Source organism: Salvelinus alpinus, chromosome 5 (assembly GCF_045679555.1).
Source record: "Salvelinus alpinus chromosome 5, SLU_Salpinus.1, whole genome shotgun sequence".
NCBI classification, from domain to species: Eukaryota; Metazoa; Chordata; class Actinopteri; order Salmoniformes; family Salmonidae; genus Salvelinus; species Salvelinus alpinus.
In genome coordinates this window covers 77,269,875-77,291,539 of record NC_092090.1, presented here as the reverse complement: position 1 = coordinate 77,291,539, position 21,665 = coordinate 77,269,875, and the positions used below count along the sequence as shown (strand labels likewise).

At 40.3% G+C, this 21,665-nt stretch overlaps 1 protein-coding gene across 10 annotated transcripts in view; it reads right to left on the bottom strand.

Moving 5' to 3' along the window:
* Positions 1 to 290: 290 nt before the first annotated feature.
* Positions 291 to 21,665, bottom strand: part of pbx3b (pre-B-cell leukemia homeobox 3b) — a 90,851-nt gene continuing 69,476 nt past the window's right edge. For 2 of the 10 annotated variants that reach the window (XM_071403383.1, XM_071403384.1), the window contains exons 6-11: positions 20,881 to 20,910; positions 12,503 to 12,668; positions 11,822 to 11,899; positions 11,266 to 11,378; positions 9,689 to 9,778; positions 291 to 2,497 (exon numbers count right to left, since the gene is read on the bottom strand). In XM_071403383.1, coding sequence (XP_071259484.1) covers positions 2,405 to 2,497; positions 9,689 to 9,778; positions 11,266 to 11,378; positions 11,822 to 11,899; positions 12,503 to 12,668; positions 20,881 to 20,910 — 570 coding nt within the window. In that variant the 3' untranslated portion in view covers positions 291 to 2,404. The remainder of the gene's footprint in view (positions 2,498 to 9,688; positions 9,779 to 11,265; positions 11,379 to 11,821; positions 11,900 to 12,502; positions 12,669 to 20,880; positions 20,911 to 21,665) is intronic. The other 8 variants (XM_071403385.1, XM_071403387.1, XM_071403390.1 and 5 more) reach the window with 6 other exon arrangements.

The following is a 21,665-nucleotide window of genomic DNA, read 5'->3' as shown; positions in this document are numbered from 1 at the left end:
TTTCCATGACATACACTGACCAGGTGAATCCAGGTGAACTCTATGATCCCTTACTGATGTCACTTGTTAAATCCACCTCAATCAGTGTAGATGATGAGACAGAATAAAGAAGGATTGAGACATGGATTGTGTACAGTATGTGTGCCATTCAGAGGGTGGGGGGGTGTGTGTGCAACAATATTAGGAAGGTGTTCCTAATGTTTGTTATACTCAGTGTACATGGGGACAGACTGTTAGTAATGTATAAATGTACAATGTACAAATGAATAATAATAAGAGGAATTTCTGTCTTGAAAGCAAAAGGTTTATTCATGTTTGAAATTACACATAACTACCACAAGGAAGACTTTTCAGTCCAGGGTGTAGTCTGGTTAGAAAGAAACACTAAACATTTGTAATACATTAGAATCACTGCCACAAATCATTTGTCATGACTTTATCTGTTTCAGAATCACATACAATACAAAAAAGACAAAGAAAGTTTGAACCCTGTCAAACAGAGCTTGAAATGTACAGTTCAGAATACTGAAACCTCTATGCATTACAGTTTTTATAATGTTTTTTTGTGTGAATTAGTAACAAGATGAGAAACATTCAAAATGTTCTTCAGTATTTACAACAGTTTTACTGTTTGGTGTTAATTTATGACCAACATTCTCCCAACCCTCCCTCAAAATCCACCAACGAACAATTTTGCACCTCTCCCTCTTATTTTTTTAATTGAATTTTTTCACTATTCTTAGTATTAATATTATTGTTAACATCATCAATGTTCTTGTTTTTGTGTTTTTTTACAGTTGCAACAAAGCAACTTTGTTTTCTTAAAAGATTAAAATATACATTAGATTACATGAACAAAAACAAAGAGCTAATTACAAGATATAATCAAAACAACTAAATAAAAATGTTAAATAAAAAGACAAAAACTATGGTCGTGATATTGTTTAGAGGTAGTAAGTGAGCACTCTAAGCTATAGAAATGTTGAAAATCTATTGGTTTCTATGATTTTGAATGAGGTAATAAAGCTGTGTATTGATTTCGTGGGATGTATAAATACTCTTAAGCTATATTATATACAACATATTTTGTGTGACTGGTATCTTGTCACATGCCAAAAGGAAGTGCTATAACTGGTTGGATTTAAGGTTAGACCCATGACTATTTCAACCCATAGCAAAAACAAAAACATATTTAAATATCACATGACTTTCATGCTTTTCTATGTTTGACAATCACTCCAGTCTTTTTATGCTTTTTTTGTTGATAACTGGCAAATATGTTGCAAGTTTGTAAAATACAGAGTTATCCCATTAGCATTGTCAATGAACTTCTTCTGTCAATTACTTCTAAAGCATTTCAAACTGGTGGTTGTAAAGCAAAACTAATATTGAAAGTAACTCTCCCAAGCTGCCATAGAGTTTACAATGGGAGCCTTATTTAGTTGCTGTACAACATTAGAGTCAAACATCACTCCTGGCATTCAGTGATAGAACCGCTACGTTGTTAGTCAATATACGGAAAGAGACCAAGAAACAAGGTAATTGATTGATCAACAAACCAAAAATTATATAGGAAATATATACAGTACCAGTCAAAAGTTTGGACACAACACAACTGATTGGCTCAGACGCATTAAGAGGGAAATAAATTCCACTAATCAAGGTACACGTGTTAATTGAAATGCATTCCAGGTGACAACCTCATGAAGCTGGTTGAGAGAATGCCAAGAGTGGGTAAAGCTGTCATCAAGGCAAAGGGTGGCTACTTATATATATATTATATATATATATATATATATATATATATATATATATTTGTTTAATGCTTTTATGTTACTACATGATACCATGTGTTATTTCATAGTTTTCATGTCATTACTATTATTCTACAATGTAGAAAATAGTAAAAATGAAGAAAAACCCTGGAATGAGTGGGTGTGTCCAAACATTTGACTCGTACTGTATATATATTGCATTTCAAAACCAAAACGTTTTAGAATATGAAAACACATAATGTCATACACTCAGCACTGGGAATAATTTCAGCTTGGGAAAAATCATTTCTTAAATCAATTGTCAATTGAAATGAATGTTGCACAATAAAGATCTGGGTCTTGTTTGATTTGTACAGTACGTGCTTACCCCTTCAAATGACAAACATAACTATAGCAATGGTGAATTATAATCATGAGACTGATGAAGTTTGAGTGACGACTTCACTGAACTACCAAGAAAACATCAGGTGTCCATATTGTAGAAAGTCATTGCGAGGGGAGTTGAGGACTCTGGTAGATGCAGCAGACAATTAGTTCTGAAAAAAAAGTTTTGTTTATCCTCTCTGGTTGGTCAGTCAGTGAAAGTTCAGGCTTTACAGCTTGGGGATCAGATGCATCGATAACAGAGATCAATTTGAGGTATCAGAGTGCACACTTCCAGGTCCTTCTGTTGGGGAGATTACAGCAGATGGAGTAGTTGTATCGTGCCATCCCCCATTAGCCTAGGAAGGAAGCAGAAGAGAAGGGATCACAATTAAATACTTAGTAATATAATATCTCACTACAAATGAAGAAGTCCATGTTAACAACCTAATGCTTTTGTAAGGAGCCTCTATTTGTAATCAAGACCAGTTATTATTCCCCAAAAGACATTTTCATGTGAGGGAGAATAAGATATCTCTGTACAATAAAATATATTTAGTAGAATACAGATAACCAAAACATAAGGTATAATAGTCATTCTCATTGTGTACACAGTATGTGTGTGTATGTATGCTCATTTACTAATTAATTAATACAAATAGGTGTCACCTTTAGGGCTGGGCGATATGGCTTAAAAATCATAGCTACATTTTTACACACTTGGGCGATTCACGATATACAGTGGGGAGAACAACTATTTGATACACTGCCAATTTTGCAGGTTTTCCTACTTACAAAGCATGTAGAGGTCTGTAATGTTTTATCATAGCTACACTTCAACTGTGAGAGACGGAATCAAAAATCCAGAAAATCACATTGTATGATTTTTAAGTAATTCATTTGCATTTTATTGCATGACATAAGTATTTGATTCATCAGAAAAGCAGAACTTAATATTTGGTACAGAAACCTTTGTTTGCAATTACAGAGATCATATGTTTCCTGTAGTTCTTGACCAGGTTTGCACACACTGCAGCAGGGATTTTGGCCCACTCCTCCATACAGACCTTCTCCAGATCCTTCAGGTTTCGGGGCTGTCGCTGGGCAATACGGACTTTCAGCTCCCTCCAAAGATTTTCTATTGGGTTCAGGTCTGGAGACTGGCTAGGCCACTCCAGGACCTTGAGATGCTTCTTACGGAGCCACTCCTTAGTTGCCCTGGCTGTGTTTTTTGGGTCGTTGTCATGCTGGAAGACCCAGCCACGACCCATCTTCAATGCTCTTACTGAGGGAAGGAGGTTGTAGGCCAAGATCTCGCGATACATGGCCCCATCCATCCTCCCCTCAATACGGTGCAGTCGTCCTGTCCCCTTTGCAGAAAAGCATCCCCAAAGAATGATGTTTCCACCGCCATGCTTCACGGATGGTGTTCTTGGGGTTGTACTCATCCTTCTTCTTCCTCCAAACACGGCGAGTGGAGTTAAGACCAAAAAGCTCTATTTTTGTCTCATCCGACCACATTACCTTCTCCCATTCCTCCCCTGGATCATCCAGATGGTCATTGGCAAACGTCAGACGGGCCTGGACATGCGCTGGCTTGAGCAGGGGGACCTTGCGTGCGCTGCAGGATATTAATCCATGACGGCGTAGTGTGTTACTAATGGTTTTCTTTGAGACTGTGGTCCCAGCTCTCTTCAGGTCATTGACCAGGTCCTGCCGTGTAGTTCTGGGCTGATCCCTCACCTTCCTCATGATCATTGATGCCCCACGAGGTGAGATCTTGCATGGAGCCCCAGACTGAGGGTGATTGACCCTCATCTTGAACTTCTTCCATTTTCTAATAATTGCACCAACAGTTGTTGCCTTCTCACCAAGCTGCTTGCCTATTGTCCTGTAGCCCATCCCAGCCTTGTGCAGGTCTACCATTTTATCCCTGATGTCCTTACACAGCTCTCTGGTCTTGGCCATTTTGGAGAGGTTGGAGTCTGTTTGATTGAGTGTGTGGACAGGTGACTTTTATACAGGTAACGAGTTCAAACAGGTGCAGTTAATACAGGTAATGAGTGGAGAACAGGAGGGCTTCTTAAAGAAAAACTAACAGGTCTGTGAGAGCCGGAATTCTTACTGGTTGGTAGGTGATCAAATACTTATGTCATGCAATAAAATGCTAATTAATTACTTAAAAATTATACAATGTGATTTTCTGGATTTTTGTTTTAGATTCCGTCTCTCACAGTTGAAGTGTACCTATGATAAAAATTACAGACCTCTACATGCTTTGTAAGTAGGAAAACCTGCAAAATCGGCAGTGTATCAACTACTTGTTCTCCCCACTGTATATGGGCAATTTTCTAAATAAGCTCTGTTGTACAATTAAAGGTCAGTACACTAACATTTTAAACAGTCAGCAATAAACTAATGAATTCAGGGCTTGTGAAATTATACCTACAATAGGCTAAATATAAGCCTTGCAAAAACCAAGAGAGACAGTAATAATTGTATTATTTCATCAAAATAGTTTAACCTGGGATTTTTTTTCTTCAATAATCAGTGATCTGGCTTTCAAGTCTGTTTATGAAAATGCACTTGTATTACTCGTGTTACATATTTTTTAGTATAATTATTTTAAACAGTTTGGAATTCCTCGTAAGCAAGCATTTCACAGTAAAGTCAACACCAGTTGTATTCGGTGCATGTGACAAATACAATTTCATTTGATTTTGATTTGACTAACTTCTTGCAGCAGGCATGATAGAAAATGAACACATGTCTCATAAACAATCTGTCAAGCACAAGCCTACATTTCAGTGAGTAGCCAGATAATCTTGATATGTAAAGTTTAGCAAAATTTTATCTATTTGCTAGTTAACAAGGTTGAACAGTTGACTTGTTATGAACACACCCTTCTGTCCATCTCCAACTGTTTGAACAGCTGAGCCTGTCCACTTTGTTCACATGTTGAAATCAAGTGGCCTACCTTATTTCTCAGAATGAGAACGAGTTGCCAATTCTTTATATAATTGTGTTTTATGTTTATTGCATATCTATAAAACACAAATTAGACAGCTAGTATAACTGCTGATAGTGGGACAAACTGAGCATACATTTTCCACAATCATGTTAATTGATCCTCCTGTTTTAGTAGCGTCTGCTCTGCGCACAATTTGAAGAGTTGAGACACAAAAAGTGTATCGTTAGAAAGGTTAACTTCTCTATTACAGTAAAATGTATCAATGTGTTTCTGTGTCCATATGACTGATTCTGTTGGACCAAACCTCAAATGCAAATGGCGAGTTGAAACCGCTTGTCAGAGAGGAAGAAGTGCTCTCTCATCTTTGTTGTTGTGAGTGGCAGGGGGAGGGGCTTGGCGTGTGTGTGTAAACAGAGAGGAAAAGGCGAAGCAAGAGGTTTCACTCTCACTAAAATCTGTCCAAAATAAGCCCAATGCGTTTCTATGTGCTTATTTTGGACCTAAGCTTGTCACCTGCCTTCCAGCCTTTGGCACAACGACTCCCATTTTTAGGGTGGAGACATGAGCGTCTCGTCATTAGATACAGATCTCAGATGTAAATGGGAAGGTGCACACAGCACAGAGGAGCAAAAGACACAAGACCAAAAATATATTATGAGAACAAGCGGACATAAACGTTCATAAAAATAATTTAAAAAAACGATTATTGCCATATAGGTATTTGGAATATTGCGCAAAAAGATACATTAGAATTCATTGACTTAATTTGATATCTCCCATCCATAGTCTCCTTTGATATAGTATAACTGCCAAGCAAATGGGCATTCTCTGCGTTATATTAGCATTAGCAATGAGACTCCTTGAAACAAATTGGCCTTATGTCTCAGCCAATGGGAGCGAACTCTGAAATCAATGTCCAATCAGATTTCAGCAGCTTGTCGCTACATATTCTTCTGTCAGTCAGGAAGAGGGAAGGCTGAGGCTGGGTGAGGTGGAAGTGACAGGGCAGGCCATTTCCAAGAGAACCAGTCTGAGCCAGCCTTACTTGGCTTGGCTCGCGGCAGGGACTAGCCTTTGCTGGATCACCTCCGTCACATCAACAAAACAAAAGGTTAGCGTATGCTCATTTACCTATGATGCACTTCATTATCAAAACAATTTGTCTGCATTACTGTAAACTGGGAGCTCTAGTACTCATGTGGCTCATTGGTGGAATTAGTATTTTGATGATTTAGATCGCCTGGAATAGGTCAATAAATAGCTATAGCTGGTCAGCTTTGTCACAATGTCGGTACTGCATTGAAATAAGAGTATTGCTGGATGAGAAGGCCTCCCCATCTCTTGAAATTAATTATCCAAAGCATGTTTTTTTGTTGCCTGGATATTTTTCCTCTTTTCACAGGTGCCCTTATTGGATGTGTTGACTTGTCATTAATGTTGGATTTCAGAGCATATTCTCATGTGGTGATTAAGTGAGCTCTGGCATAAACAGTGAAGGAAAGTGAGAAACCTTGTGGGAGAGTGTGAAACACTTCAGTTGAGCCTGCTAGAGGTTGACACTTCTTCTAAAGGCCTGCAGGCTAAAGGGTGCTCAACAAAACCAAAATGACAGCAAGCTCTGTCTGAGAACACTAATGGCGGCCTGTGTTATAGTTTAGCAAGAGAGTGCTTGCTTACATTGTAAACACCACAAAAAAACGGTGTGGTTATTTAATGTTCTTCCAAATACAGTTGAAGTCGGAAGTTTACATACACCTTAGCCAAATACATTTAAACTCAGTTTTTCACAATTCCTGACATTTAATCCTAGTAAAAATGCCATGTCTTAGGTCAGTTAGGATCACCACTTCATTTTAAGAAGGTGAAATGTCAGAATAATAGCAGAGAGAATGATTAATTTCAGCTTTTATTTCTTTCATCGCATTCCCAGTGGGTCAGAAGTTTATATACACTCAATTAGTATTTGGTAGCATTGCCTTTAAATTGTTTAAGTTGGTTCAAACGTTTCGGGTAGCCTTCCATAAGCTTCCCACAATAAGTTGGGTGAATTTTGTTCCTTTCCTCCTGACAGAGCTGGTGTAACTGAGTCAGGTTTGTAGGCCTCCTTGCTCGCACAAGGTTTTTCAGTTCTGCCCACAAATATTCTATGGGATTGAAGTCAGGGCTTTGTGATGGCCACTCCAATACCTTGACTACATTGTCCTTATGCCATTTTGCAACAACTTTGGAAGTATGCATGGGGTCATTGTCCATTTGGAAGAACCATTTGCAACCAAGCTTTAACTTCCTGACTGATGTCTTGAGATGTTGCTTCAATATATCCACATAATTTTCCTGCCTCATGATGCCATCTATTTTGTGAAGTGCACCAGTCCCTCCTGCAGCAAAGCACCCCCACAACATGATGCTGCCACCCCCGTGCTTCACGGTTGGGATGGTGTTCTTCGGCTTGCAATCCTCCCCCTTTTTCCTCCAAACATAACGATGGTCATTATGGCCAAACAGTTCTATTTTTGTTTCATCAGACCAAAGGACATTTCTCCAAAAAGTACGATCTTTGTCCCCATGTGCAGTTGCAAACCATAGTCTGGCTTTTTTATGTCGGTGTTGTAGCAGTGGCTTCTTCCTTGCTGTCGATATAGGACTCGTTTTACTGTGGATATAGATACTTTTGTACCTGTTTCCTCCAGCATCTTCACTGGGTCCTTTGCTGTTGTTCTGCGATTTATTTGCACTTTTCGCACCAAAATATGTTCAACTCTAGGAGACAGAACGCGTCTCCTTCCTGAGCGGTATGACGGCTGCGTGGTCCCATGGTGTTTATACCTGCGTACTATTGTTTGTACAGATGAACGTGGTACCATCAGGCGTTTGGAAATTGCTCCCAAGGATGAACCAGACTTGTGGAGGTGTACAATTTTCTTGACAATTTTCTTGACTGACTTGTGGAGGTCTTGACTGATTTCTTTTGATTTTCCCATGATGTCAAGCAAAGAGGCACTGAGTTTGAAGGTAGGCCTTGAAATACATCCACAGGTACACCTCCAATTGACTCAAATTATGTCAATTAGCCTAGCAGAAGCTTCTAAAGCCATGACATAATTTTCTGAAATTTTCTAAGCTGTTTAAAGGCACAGTCAACTTAGTGTATTAAACTTCTGACCCACTGGAATTATGATACAGTGAATTATAAGTGAAATAATCTGTCTGTAAACAATTATTGGAAAAATTACTTGTGTCATGCACAAAGTAGATGTCCTAACCAACTTGCCAAAACTATAGTTTGTTAACAAGAAATGTGTGGAGTGGTTGAAAAATGAGTTTTAATGACTCCAACGTAAGTGTATGTAAACTTCTGACTTCAACTGCATGTATCCAACTTTTATACAATGAATTGGGACTGGAGTGATTGTCAAGTTTGAAGAAAAAAATAATAATCGAAACTGTTGACCAAGGTTCATAATGTCGAAAGTATTCAGTTTATCTCGTTGTATTACTGAAAATGTATAACTTTTATATGATTATTTTAGACTGTACATATAAGCTCATGATATTCAAATGCCTCTCAATAACAATAGCTGTCATGATGGGAAGCTGAAGATAACTGAGCCTTCACTATCCCAACCATGGCAACATAAAGACAACAAATGGTAATATTTTCTCTCTGATATTGCTAAGGGAAATATGTCAGTAGCCATTTCTCATCCTCCCTCTGCTGCTCTCTTTTCTTGCTCTCTCTCATCAAATAAATGAATCTTTACTCTGATGGCTTCAGATTATGCACTGTATTACAAAAAAGCACCATATCAGGCCTCATCAAGGAAGATGGAAGTCACGTCTGTAAAAGGCTGCAGGCGATCTCACTTTCATATTTTATCATGATGATAAGGATATGGCAACGTCTCTGAAGCATTTAAAAAAAGCTAAATCAAACATAGATACACAACTAAAAGCCTACTCATTTCATTGTGGTTTCAGTCACATAAGGTATTATAAGATGTTTATAAAAGCAAAAACAGGGGGATTTAATTACACCTGCACTATGATCTATGTGTGCTTTATTAAACTATGCATTTATCCTCCTGCAAAGAAAATGTACCACCATACCTACAATCTCTAATCTCCTATGTCACATGTTCTCTTCATCCTTTAAGAAGCTCAATCATTTGATATGGCAGTGCTGAATGGAGTTTCTCACTTCCCTGGAGTTTCTCACTTCCCTGGCTCACTGAGCTCAGATTAGCCATCTATTCTTACTATTCCTATTCCTTACTATTCCTTACTGTTCCTGACAGCCTAGATTTCAATAAAACCTGTTCTAGTAACATTCAAAACTTTGTTCTGAGAAAAGGAAATGTTTAACGGGTCAAGAAAGAAAATAAATGAGTGCAATTAATTTGCCTAAGCTTTCACTTTTATCACAGTGGGAAGCAAGGCAAGGTGAACTGTATCCGAGCTTACTACTAACATACTGTGACTAATGTTTGCAGTAGAATGGATCCAGGTTGGACAAGGTCTGCTCAAGGTATAACCACTGTCTCCAGAATGGTACCTACAAAGAGGAAGCAGAGACACTTACATTCAAGCCGTGTGGACTGTACATAGTGTTCACTCCTAGAGCTTCACTGTATCCTGCCGTCTGACTGATAACATGGCGCAGGGTATCCACCTGATGGGAGAGAGAGGGTGGGCATGGCTGTCAACTCACTATGGCATGGGGTTTTACATTAACACACATGCTCAATGCCATGTTTCAAAACATACAAAACTTACTCCATGTGGGAAGGGACTATGAGACACAGACAACACGTTAACCAGACTAATCTCTCCATGATGTTATGATTGGTGTGTGCACTTTATGAAACCATGGCAGCTGGAAGATGGGTTGGTGGTGCTGTTGTTGGGAGGGGGGGCACCCTCAGCACCCCTACTTCCTGCGACTATGTCCAAAACCATTCATCTCTAGTTCTAATGGGGGCATCTGACATGTTTATGGATATGTTTCTCTTTGCCAGAAGATACTGACCCTACCGTTACACTTGTTTACACTGAGCTGCATTGGGTTCGGAACACAATCATGGTAACATTAAGACACCATGGAACCGGCGCAAGATACTGGTCAGAAAACGTACCTCAATGCAGGGATGGGATATGCCACTGTACTCCAAATGTAATCTTTATCCACACTGATACACCGACAAGAATGAAATACTTCTAATTTTAAGGGAAAACTGCCCTTTTCATCCTCAATGTTGGCTAGCATTAGCCACCGCAGGCATTTTGGATTGGCAGTGTCAGCCAATCAGCTCGTTTGTTGTTCAACGTCACATGCCATTCAATAATGGCTGATGTGGCTAATGCTAGCTAGCATGAGAACAAAAAGGGCAGGTTTCCGGGAAAACTGGTAGTATTCCAATCTTCTATATGGAGCAGTGTGGATAAAGGTAACATTTTTAGTACAGTGGAATATCCCATCCCTGCATTGAGGTACGTTTTCCAACTCATATCTCACGACGGCTCCACGGTGTCTTAATGTCACCATGATTGCGTTCCGACCCCAGTGCAGTTCAGTGTAAACAAGTGTAACGGTAGGGTCAGTAACTTCTGGCAATGTTTCTCTATGTCTGTCTCTGAACCTGAAGAAATAACATAACGGATGACAACAACAACAAAATGCAACACAACCAAAATGAGACAAAGACAGGAAAGAATACAAGACAGAACTGTAGGGAGAATACAATACCATAAAACCCAACACCAACCCAAGAGCTCAAGTCAAAGCCAAATGCATTCACAAAATGGGAATCTTCAATCGAGTCAGTTACAGAGATTAAATAAATACATTTTCTGGAGTCTTTTAGAAATAATTGTTGATAGCAATGGGGTGGGATATTTTTAGTTAGGCCAGAATATTCCATCCAAAGCGAATTACAGTCAGTAAACACTTTCAATGTTCTCAAAATAGACAATGGAGCCCACTTTGTTACTTTTACAGTAGAGACTATGACACTGTGGGAATCTGAGCTGGCCCAATGTGGGAAGCATGTCTTAGTTACTGTACTTCAAGACTGCACTGTGGATGGCTCAGCGCACAGGCAAAACTGGGACGGCTCTGTGCATTTGCACATAAGACCTGTCCCTGTTTGTGGCTCCTACCTGTGACTGCACATTGGCTCCGACTTGTGCCCCTTGGTAAGAATCCCCATTCAGAGACTGCATGCTCAAGAACATGTCCCCAGAGTTTGGGAGGTTAAAAGAACCTGAAGAACCTGGAAAGGGAAGATGTAAGTAGCTGAATAACTATATAGAGGGCTACGAGGAAAGAGTACATACTAACTAAACACACACACACACAGGCACACAGAGAGATACAAACACACTCTACTGTACATACACAACACCCACTACTACACTCAGTTACTAGATTCCCAAAAAGCAAGCAACTACAAAAGGAAGGGAAGCAAGGAAACACATGATAAAGGAGAGGATAGTGGTCATGTCATAATTCTGAGGAGGGTATTCAGATTGTCCACAAAAAAGGAGGCAAAACAAATTTAATAAAAATCACATGAAACAAACAGTGATCCAACATGTGGCTGATCGCTTTAAGCTCCCAATTTGTTCCACATCCCTAACTTCCTATCTACTGTTAGTGGGGAAATATCATATACCAATAACAAGGACAATAAGAAGCTTATGAAAAGAGCAGTACCAGTAAACATGTTGGTTAAAAGAGTGTTTTTGCTCTCTGCAGAGTCCAGCTGAAATTCTTCATCTTTCATCTGGAATCCTGGGTGCAAGAAAAAGGGGACCACTTCAAATAGCTATCGCTTACCAGATCACATCCCCTTGTCAGGTCAGCCAAGTCCAAAATCACAGTCATTCTCCTGTACTATACATTGTGTTGGATGTCTTTGTACTGTCATTTGTGAGTCCCATTATTCATTAACAATTGTGTGCATTGCTGTTGTTATTTCACATTGGTGTAACCTATACAGTCTACTCTAACTGCTCCCAGCTATTATTTTCAATCTCTCTTAGAATAAAATGCACTACCATACAGTGGAGCTACAGTTTGACAAATTAGAGGGGGGGCTGAGGAAAAGTCAAGGGAAAACAAAACCTCAGTGACATCATTTTGAACTGTCTTTTTGTCAGATATACATCTGTTCTCGGTTCACAAACCAAGAATGCACTCTTTATGCATGAGTTTGCTTGTCTTATTTGGCATCGACTGTATCAAAGACAGGAGACTCTGTGATCCCAAGGCTGGGAGCAGTGCCTGTCACTCCTGCCTGTGTGAATGGTGCGTGAGTGGGGGTTAAGCATGGGGGGCTGGGGGCTGAGGGCTGGGGGTGGATGGCAGAGTTAGGGCCTGCACAGGGGTGCCTACCGGAGTTGGGTGTGGTAGGGGAGTTGGTCTGGCTGTTCTGCACTGCGGCGGCCACTGCATGCGCTGCTGTTACTGCAGTCTTAGCAGCGTACAGGTTAGCTTCTTCCTGGAACTTGCCTATGTTCTTCTTGTACCGGATTCTCTTGTTGCCGAACCAGTTGGATACCTGGGGGAGAGAGCAGAGGGAGAGCCGAGGTGTCAGACGTCAAGCAGCCAAGGCACTGTGCACTGAGCAGTGGGATTGTTTCAAGATGTCACGTTTGGGTCCATCAAGTACTCAATTCCCAGCCCCTGCAGTAATGTCCACTGGGTATGCAGGCTAATTAAGCAATAATCAGGAATCACTTGTGCGTTATCATAGAAAGGAGCATGACATGCTCTCTGTTTGTCTCTTGACAAAACCAACACACAAGGGGCTGCTTCTCTCCCACAACACACACTGAACATTTCTCAGATTGTATTACATTGCCAGGCCTAAGGAAATAAGTTCTGACATTTTATGTGTAGACTTGTTTGCTACTGCACTGGTGGTAGAACTTGCTTAACAGATACACAGATGAATATTAATGAAGATGATTTCTTAGTCCACCAGTGCAGAGCATCAAACCCATGTCTGGCCACTGCACATTCAGTCAGCCAGGCTGCACAATACAGGACGCAGGCATTGTGGTGCTATGGTGAGGTCAACGAGTAACAGTGAGGCCTACAACACAACGTTCATGAGGAACTTTTGTGTCCATATGAAATACAATCTATGGGCAAAATGTTTGCTGTGTCTCTATTAATAACAACTCTATCATCACAGTTTAGCTATCACTTTAACAATAATAAATGCTAGCATTAAAAACTGTAAAAAGTGTAGCTTCTGTAATTAAAAAGTGCAGTTTCTATATTTCTACTTCTAAATGCTTATATTTGTATTATATCATTATAACTAATACTACAGTATTACAGCACAGTGACAGAAATAAATCCTTCCAACCTCATGGTAGAAAGAAAGAAAGAAAGCAAGAAAGAAAGCAAGAAAGAAAGCAAGAAAGAAAGCAAGAAAGCAAGAAAGAAAGAAAGCAAGAAAGAAAGAAAGAAAGCAAGAAAGAAAGAAAGAAAGAAAGCAAGAAAGAAAGCAAGAAAGCAAGAAAGAAAGCAAGAAAGAAAGAAAGAAAGCAAGAAAGCAAGAAAGAAAGAAAGAAAGAAAGAAAGAAAGAAAGAAAGAAAGAAAGAAAGAAAGAAAGAAGGAAATAAATAAATACATGTTCCAGGTTGTGAGGGTTGGCTCTGCAATAAGAGTGGAATAATAAAGAGATTAGGGTTGTGTTTTAATAGGCCTATAAATTAGAGTGGCCTGTCGCCGTGCTATGGCTCCCCTCAGCTCCTGCAGCATGCTGCCGGACCAGCCAAAGAGCAGCTGCCCCTAATGAAGCTTTATTTAATTTCCACCCCTGCGCTTACATTTTAATATCTCCAGCAACCCGCCAATGCTGCAGCATGCGCAAACCAACTGGATTTGCATGACATCAGATCGTTTCTATCCTGCATGTCTCTGTGCTTCTAAATCTTTAATATCTAGGCAATTAAAATGAATGACCATTCAGGCGAAGCCACTGTTGGCAGGGTTTCCTTGACATCAATTGTTTAATGTGTTTACCTAGAGGTTAAACTAACAAGCAATGTTTAATTGGAAGCAATGAAAGCCCTAGCCATCATCCTTTTTACTTAACCTGCTTACAGTGGATGTTAAGGGCAGTGAGGATGTAGGCAGTCTCAACCTTTGAGCCAGATCACCAACATATATATACAGTGGGGAGAACAAGTATTTGATACACTGCCGATTTTGAAGGTTTTCCTACTTACAAAGCATGTAGAGGTCTGTAATTTTTATCATAGGTACACTTCAACTGTGAGAGACGGAATCTAAAACAAAAATCCAAAAAATCACATTGTATGATTTTTAAGTAATTAATTTGCATTTTATTGCATGACATAAGTATTTGATCACCTACCAACCAGTAAGAATTCCGGCTCTCACAGACCTGTTAGTTTTTCTTTAAGAAGCCCTCCTGTTCTCCACTCATTACCTGTATTAACTGCACCTGTTTGAACTTGTTACCTGTATAAAAGACACCTGTACACACACTCAATCAAACAGACTCCAATCTCTCCACAATGGCCAAGACCAGAGAGCTGTGTAAGGACATCAGGGATAAAATTGTAGACCTGCACAAGGCTGGGATGGGCTACAGGACAATAGGCAAGCAGCTTGGTGAGAAGGCAACAACTGTTGGCGCAATTATTAGAAAATGGAAGAAGTTGAAGATGACGGTCAACCACCCTCGGTCTGGGGCTCCATGCAAGATCTCACCTCGTGGGGCATCAATGATCATGAGAAAGGTGAGGGATCAGCCCATAACTACACGGCAGGACCTGGTCAATGACCTGAAGAGAGCTGGGACCACAGTCTCAAAGAAAACCATTAGTAACACACTACACCGTCATGGATTGAAATCCTGCAGCGCATGCAAGGTCCCCCTGCTCAAGCCAGCGCATTTCCAGGCCCGTCTGAAGTTTGCCAATGACCATCTGGATGATCCAGAGGAGGAATGGGAGAAGGTCATGTGGTCTGATGAGACAAAAATAGAGCTTTTTGGTCTAAACTCCACTCGCCGTGTTTGGAGGAAGAAGAAGGTTGAGTACAACCCCAAGAACACCCTCCCAACCGTGAAGCATGGAGGTGGAAACATCATTCTTTGGGGATGCTTTTCTGCAAAGGGGACAGGACGACTGCACCATATTGAGGGGAGGATGGATGGGGCCATGTATCGCAAGATCTTGGCCAAAAACCTCCTTCCCTCAGTAAGAGCATTGAAGATGGGTCGTGGCTGGATCTTCCAGCATGACAACGACCCGAAACACACAGCCAGGGCAACTAAGGAGTGGCTCCGTAAGAAGCATCTCAAGGTCCTGGAGTGGCCTAGCCAGTCTCCAGACCTGAACCCAATAGAAAATCTTTGGAGGGAGCTGAAAGTCCGTATTGCCCAGCGACAGCCCCGAAACCTGAAGGATCTGGAGAAGGTCTGTATGGAGGAGTGGGCCAAAATCCCTGCTGCAGTGTGTGCAAACCTGGTCAATAACTACAGGAAACGTATGATCTTTGTAATTGCAAACAAAGGTTTCTGTACCAAATATTAAGTTCTGCTTTTCTGATGTATCAAATACTTATGTCATGCAATAAAATGCAAATTAATTACTTAAAAATCATACAATGTGATTTTCTGGATTTTTGTTTTAGATTCCGTCTCTCACAGTTGAAGTGTACCTATGATAAAAATTACAGACCTCTACATGCTTTGTAAGTTGGAAAACCTGCAAAATCGGCAGTGTATCAACTACTTGTTCTCCCCACTGTATATATTCACAGTAATATCCCAATAATGATACCACTCAGAGAGAGGTTTTTATGCACTTTTATGCATTTATATATATAGGTTTTTATTTATATATATATATATATATATATATATATTACTGTATATATTTAACAGGAAATAGAAACACATTACCATGCTTTGAGAAATCACTTTAAGACAAATACAATGGCATTGTTATATTTCAGAAAATGCAGTACTATAATGCCTTTAATATCAGTAATGATTCTGCGGTACAGTACTTGGGCTAACATTTAAGAGAGCTAAAACAAAGCATAGGTAAAAAGAAGCCTCCAGACAGCTCTCTAAAGCCTCTGGCCTGTTTCATCTAATAGTAACGGCTGAGCTGAGCTGCCTGTCTGTCTGTCTATGTGTGTGTGTGTGTGTGCTGCTGGGTAATGGCTGTAGCTACCTTTAATCGATTCTTTATGAAATCACATGGAGGACCGAGGCCGTACCTGTCTGCTTCAATGGCATCTATAGGCCTCACAGCGCATCATAAAGAAGTCACTTATCAGCAGCGCTGTTTTAACACAAGGGCCACAACATAATGAAAACTACCTAGCCCACCACAGCCAGACACTTTTATGAATCCCATCTACATGGCATTATAGTGCATAATAAACACAATGATAATGACAATGAGCTTGGATTAGCAATATATGAGAGGCCTTTGAAAAATGGTTATAATGGTAATCACCATGGTGACTATCGCTGGTTTTTGGTTTTGCTATAGTTCTACTGGGGTTATAGTTCTACTGGGGTTATAGTTCTACTGGGGTTATAGTTCTACTGGGGTTATAGTTCTACTGGGGTTATAGTTCTACTGGGGTTATAGTTCTACTGGGGCTATAGTTCTACTGGGGTTATAGTTATACTGGGGTTATAGTTCTACTGGGGATATAGTTCTACTGGGGTTATAGTTCTACTGGGGTTATAGTTCTACTGGGGTTATAGTTCTACTGGGGTTATAGTTCTACTGGGGCTATAGTTCTACTGGGGTTATAGTTCTACTGGGGTTATAGTTATACTGGGGCTATAGTTCTACTGGGGTTATAGTTCTACTGGGGTTATAGTTATACTGGGGTTATAGTTCTACTGGGGCTATAGTTCTACTGGGGTTATAGTTCTACTGGGGTTATAGTTATACTGGGGCTATAGTTCTACTGGGGTTATAGTTATACTGGGGTTATAGTTCTACTGGGGCTATAGTTCTACTGGGGTTATAGTTCTACTGGGGTTATAGTTCTACTGGGGTTATAGTTCTACTGGGGCTATAGTTCTACTGGGGTTATAGTTCTACTGGGGCTATAGTTCTACTGGGGTTATAGTTCTACTGGGGTTATAGTTCTACTGGGGTTATAGTTCTACTGGGGTTATAGTTCTACTGGGGTTATAGTTCTACTGGGGCTATAGTTCTACTGGGGTTATAGTTCTACTGGGGTTATAGTTCTACTGGGGCTATAGTTCTACTGGGGTTATAGTTATACTGGGGCTATAGTTCTACTGGGGTTATAGTTCTACTGGGGTTATAGTTCTACTGGGGTTATAGTTCTACTGGGGTTATAGTTCTACTGGGGCTATAGTTCTACTGGGGTTATAGTTCTACTGGGGCTATAGTTCTACTGGGGTTATAGTTCTACTGGGGTTATAGTTCTACTGGGGCTATAGTTCTACTGGGGTTATAGTTCTACTGGGGCTATAGTTCTGCTGGGGCTGTAGTTCTACTGGGGCTATAGTTCTACTGGGGTTATAGTTCTACTGGGGCTATAGTTCTACTGGGGCCGTAGTTCTACTGGGGCTGTAGTTCTACTGGGGCTGTAGGTCTACTGGGGCTGTAGGTCTACTGGGGCTATAGTTCTACTGGGGTTATAGTTCTACTGGGGCTATAGTTCTACTGGGGCTATAGTTCTACTGGGGCTATAGTTCTACTGGGACTATAGTTCTACTGGAAACAGTAGTTCTCATATATATTTGCTTCTGATTATTGATAGAAATAATGAACTCGCCAGTATTCAACATTGTGTTACATGAATGCTTGAAATAGAAAAGTATTACAATCAATTCAAAAACAGAATTGCTTTTGACAGATCATGGGGAAATTCTATTGAATATATCAGTTTGTGAAGACCTGGTCAGTGTTATTCTATTATTCAGGACAGGTTGTTATGACTGTGTTTAACCACTGTACGGTGTTGTTAGATTGCACAGCCTCAGCAGTGTTAGCATCCTCTACCCTGGGTATTAAGGGGCCACTTCCCCTGGTCACACACATTTTTCTCCTGCTCACTCAACTCTGGCTTTGGTGATTCACAGTTGAGCTAAACATTGTGTAAATGCAGGCACCGTAAGGTAGGGACCACAACCCAATCCACAGAACTAATTCCCTTTTATCTTGTGGCAGACTGTGCATTCAATTGACTTCCCTGTGTAGTGGGAGCCAAGTTGAAAGACTGAATTACCTGACCTCAGCAGCTGCATCAAAAGGAGCGATTGTATAATGGTCATGCAGACTCCTTGCAAGAACACGACACCGGGTTTGTTCTCAGTGACCCACTAGAGGGGGCATGTAATAGTAGTTAATAATTCACTAACATTTCTACCCCACTCCGGGTCAATACACTGCTCTTGTCATTGAAAGGGAATAGAGGATCTTTCCAAGATCTCAATACCACTGGATTTATAAGGTCTTCTTCGGGAGACTCTTTAACGAAACCTAAAACACGGGTCTTAATTATACAGACAAAGGTGGTTTCAGTGGCCATCCTGCTGCTAATATTATCAATAATAGAACAGAGAACATGAATACTTAACACCTTAACCCAAGGCATCCCTCGCCTTAATATATAATGACCTGAAATATTGATAAGTGTGAAAACTGTGAGCTCTGAAATGGGTAAACACAGATTGTGGTGCTGAATCGGCCCTGTGTTCTGAGCTCTCTGTCTTTTGTCCGTTTAGAGGGCTGCCTGTCCCTGTCTGTGCCCTGGGAGCAGAGTGCCCCCTCACAGCAGCACTGCCTGGAGATTATATCAATTATGGCCCCTGACACATCCATAAACACTGACAGAAACCACTGCCGTCCAATCCCACACCTTTATTGTCACACATGCATACTGACAGAGTGAAATAATACAGTAAGACTGACTCCTGAATGTAGAGGGCCATTGCTTCATGAAGTGAGGTAATATCTTGAACAACAGAATTACAGATGTAGGATCTTAACTTTAACACTCTTTTGGTGCTGAGGATTTTCCTGCATAGCAGGAAATGCAAACTTGTAGAGTATTCAAGGTTTAAAAATGCTTCTAAAGTTTGTAATATCCACTTTAAAATGTCAGACTTGAAAGATTTATCAACCACTACAAAAAATACAAATAATAATTCACATTTCCTGTTGATGCAGGATTATTTTCCTGCTGTAGCAAACTGGCTCAAATTATACTGAACAAAAATACAAACGGAACACGTACTGTCAAGATGCATCTGTATAATGATCACTCTGTTTAATCAGCTTCTTGATATGCTACACCTGTCAGGTGGATGGATTATCTTGACAAAGTAGAAAGGCTCACTAACAGGGATGTAAACACATTTGAGCACAACATTTTTGAGCAATAACCTTTTTGTGAGTATGGAACATTTCTGGGATCTATTATTTCAGCTCATGAAACATGGGACCAACACTTTACATGTTGCATTTATAGTTTTGTTCAGTATATGCTCATGCAATGAAACACACACTCAGTTCCCTCTAGTCAGAGAACAACATTGGCATTGTGTAATGTCCACCTAAACCTACTTAGTCAATCCATAAATCAAAGCAATAGATTCCACCTAGACATCTGTGATAACCATCAGACTGATATCTAATGCTTATTGATTCACATATTTATACTACAGTCACTGTAGTGTATATGAAAGAAAGTTCTATAATGAAGTATACAAAGGTACTGTAATACTGTACATAATGCCTTCCTTAATGAACAAACCTCACCATTGAGTTTGAGAGTATCTGGAAATACCCAAACATGCCATTACTGCCCATTCTCTGGAGTAACTCTTCTGACTTCACCAGGCTCTCCTATGCTTGGGTAAGACATCAAACCCAGAGAGGACTTGACATAGTCTAACTCACTAAGACTGAGCCAAAGCACTACAAAGTAGTCAATAGGAGTGGCTGCAGTGGACTAGGCTTGTCAAGGAGAACCCTGCTAATGGGGCTTGAGATGAGTTCAAGTGAATTCTTAAAAGGCCTCTTATTTCTGGACTGATTTGTCCTCCTGGGAACTCCTACAGTGCCCTGTTAAGTCAAGCACTCAGAACAGAGAATTGTTCCACTTGTGAGGGTCAATGCCCACTCCTTCAACTAACATGAACCACACTGGCAGAAAGCAGAACATTAGACACACGCTGCATGTTCTAAAACCAAGAAGGACATAACTAGCAGACGATCTACAACTAACAAAAATGCATACTGTGTAGAAAACAAATGATTTGTGTTATAGAAATAACAAAAAAAGTTAAATGATATGACATGAGACATCAAAACCAACATATAATGTGGTGGTATGGTTGTTGTCTTTAAATGGTATTTAGCAATCATAAATAATGATCAAAAGTGCGCTGAAAATACAATGAAAATGTTGTATGATACCTAGTCTTGGCGTATGATTTGCTCACCCAATATTGTGTGATATTCAACAGCAAAATAACACACATTCTATGTATCACAGTGGAACTTGCTTGGTGCCAAACTTACAGTAAAGCTGTAAGCATGGTACGCCTACATTAAAATAGCATCAGACTGATTTTGAATGCCAGGATATCAGTCCATTTGTGTGAGGAAGGGGATCTGTGTGCAGTGGTAGACTGTGAAGGTGCACATACAGAAAACAAGAAAATATACAAAAGAATGAAAACAACAACTGTGGATCAGGAGAAGTCATGACATACCTGTGATACTGTGATGGTGCTTCCCACCCCCTGAAGGCAAAAAAGAATGGGCTTTTACAGTATCTGACTCTGCATGACTACACTCAATATACCCCTCCACACCCCCTCCCCACAGACAAGAGAGAACATTGCAAATCAGTGTTTATTGTATAGGTAATTCTCAAATTGGAACAACCATGGATTAACATCTGAACTTGTTACACAAATCTAAATGATCCAACTTTTAACAATAGTAGCAGAACAGAGTGAAGGAGGATAACAACGCTGACTTGGTTTGGGTGTGGGGGTTGGGTGTGAGAGATTATATTGCCTTCAGGTTAACCCATCTATTAGATAAAAGGTAAAGTGGGAAAGTCACATAAATTGTTTGTAAAAACAAAATATTTATTGGGTGAAGCAGTGTCGTCTGCATGTACAAGCCTAAGCCTGAGCACTGTGACTTCACATGTACCTTAAACATCATATGGATTAACTGGATAACCTATACAGGTTGACATCCAGCCACCTGGACTGATCGAGCGCGCAGAGACAATGACAAAGAAAATGGCAGGAGACCCAGAGTGGACATCTATGGAGGACTAACAGGCCCAGAGAGGACATATATGGAGGACTAACAGGCCCAGAGTGGACATACAGTATATGGAGGGCTTACCCACTGTAGGCCTCTGATTGCGGCCAATATTAGGACACTGACCTCCCCTCCCCGTGGCCACTGCTGTGATAGGCTGAACCTGCCCTAGCTGAGGTGTCATTAGGCTCAATGTCAAGGTAAGATAAGGACATTG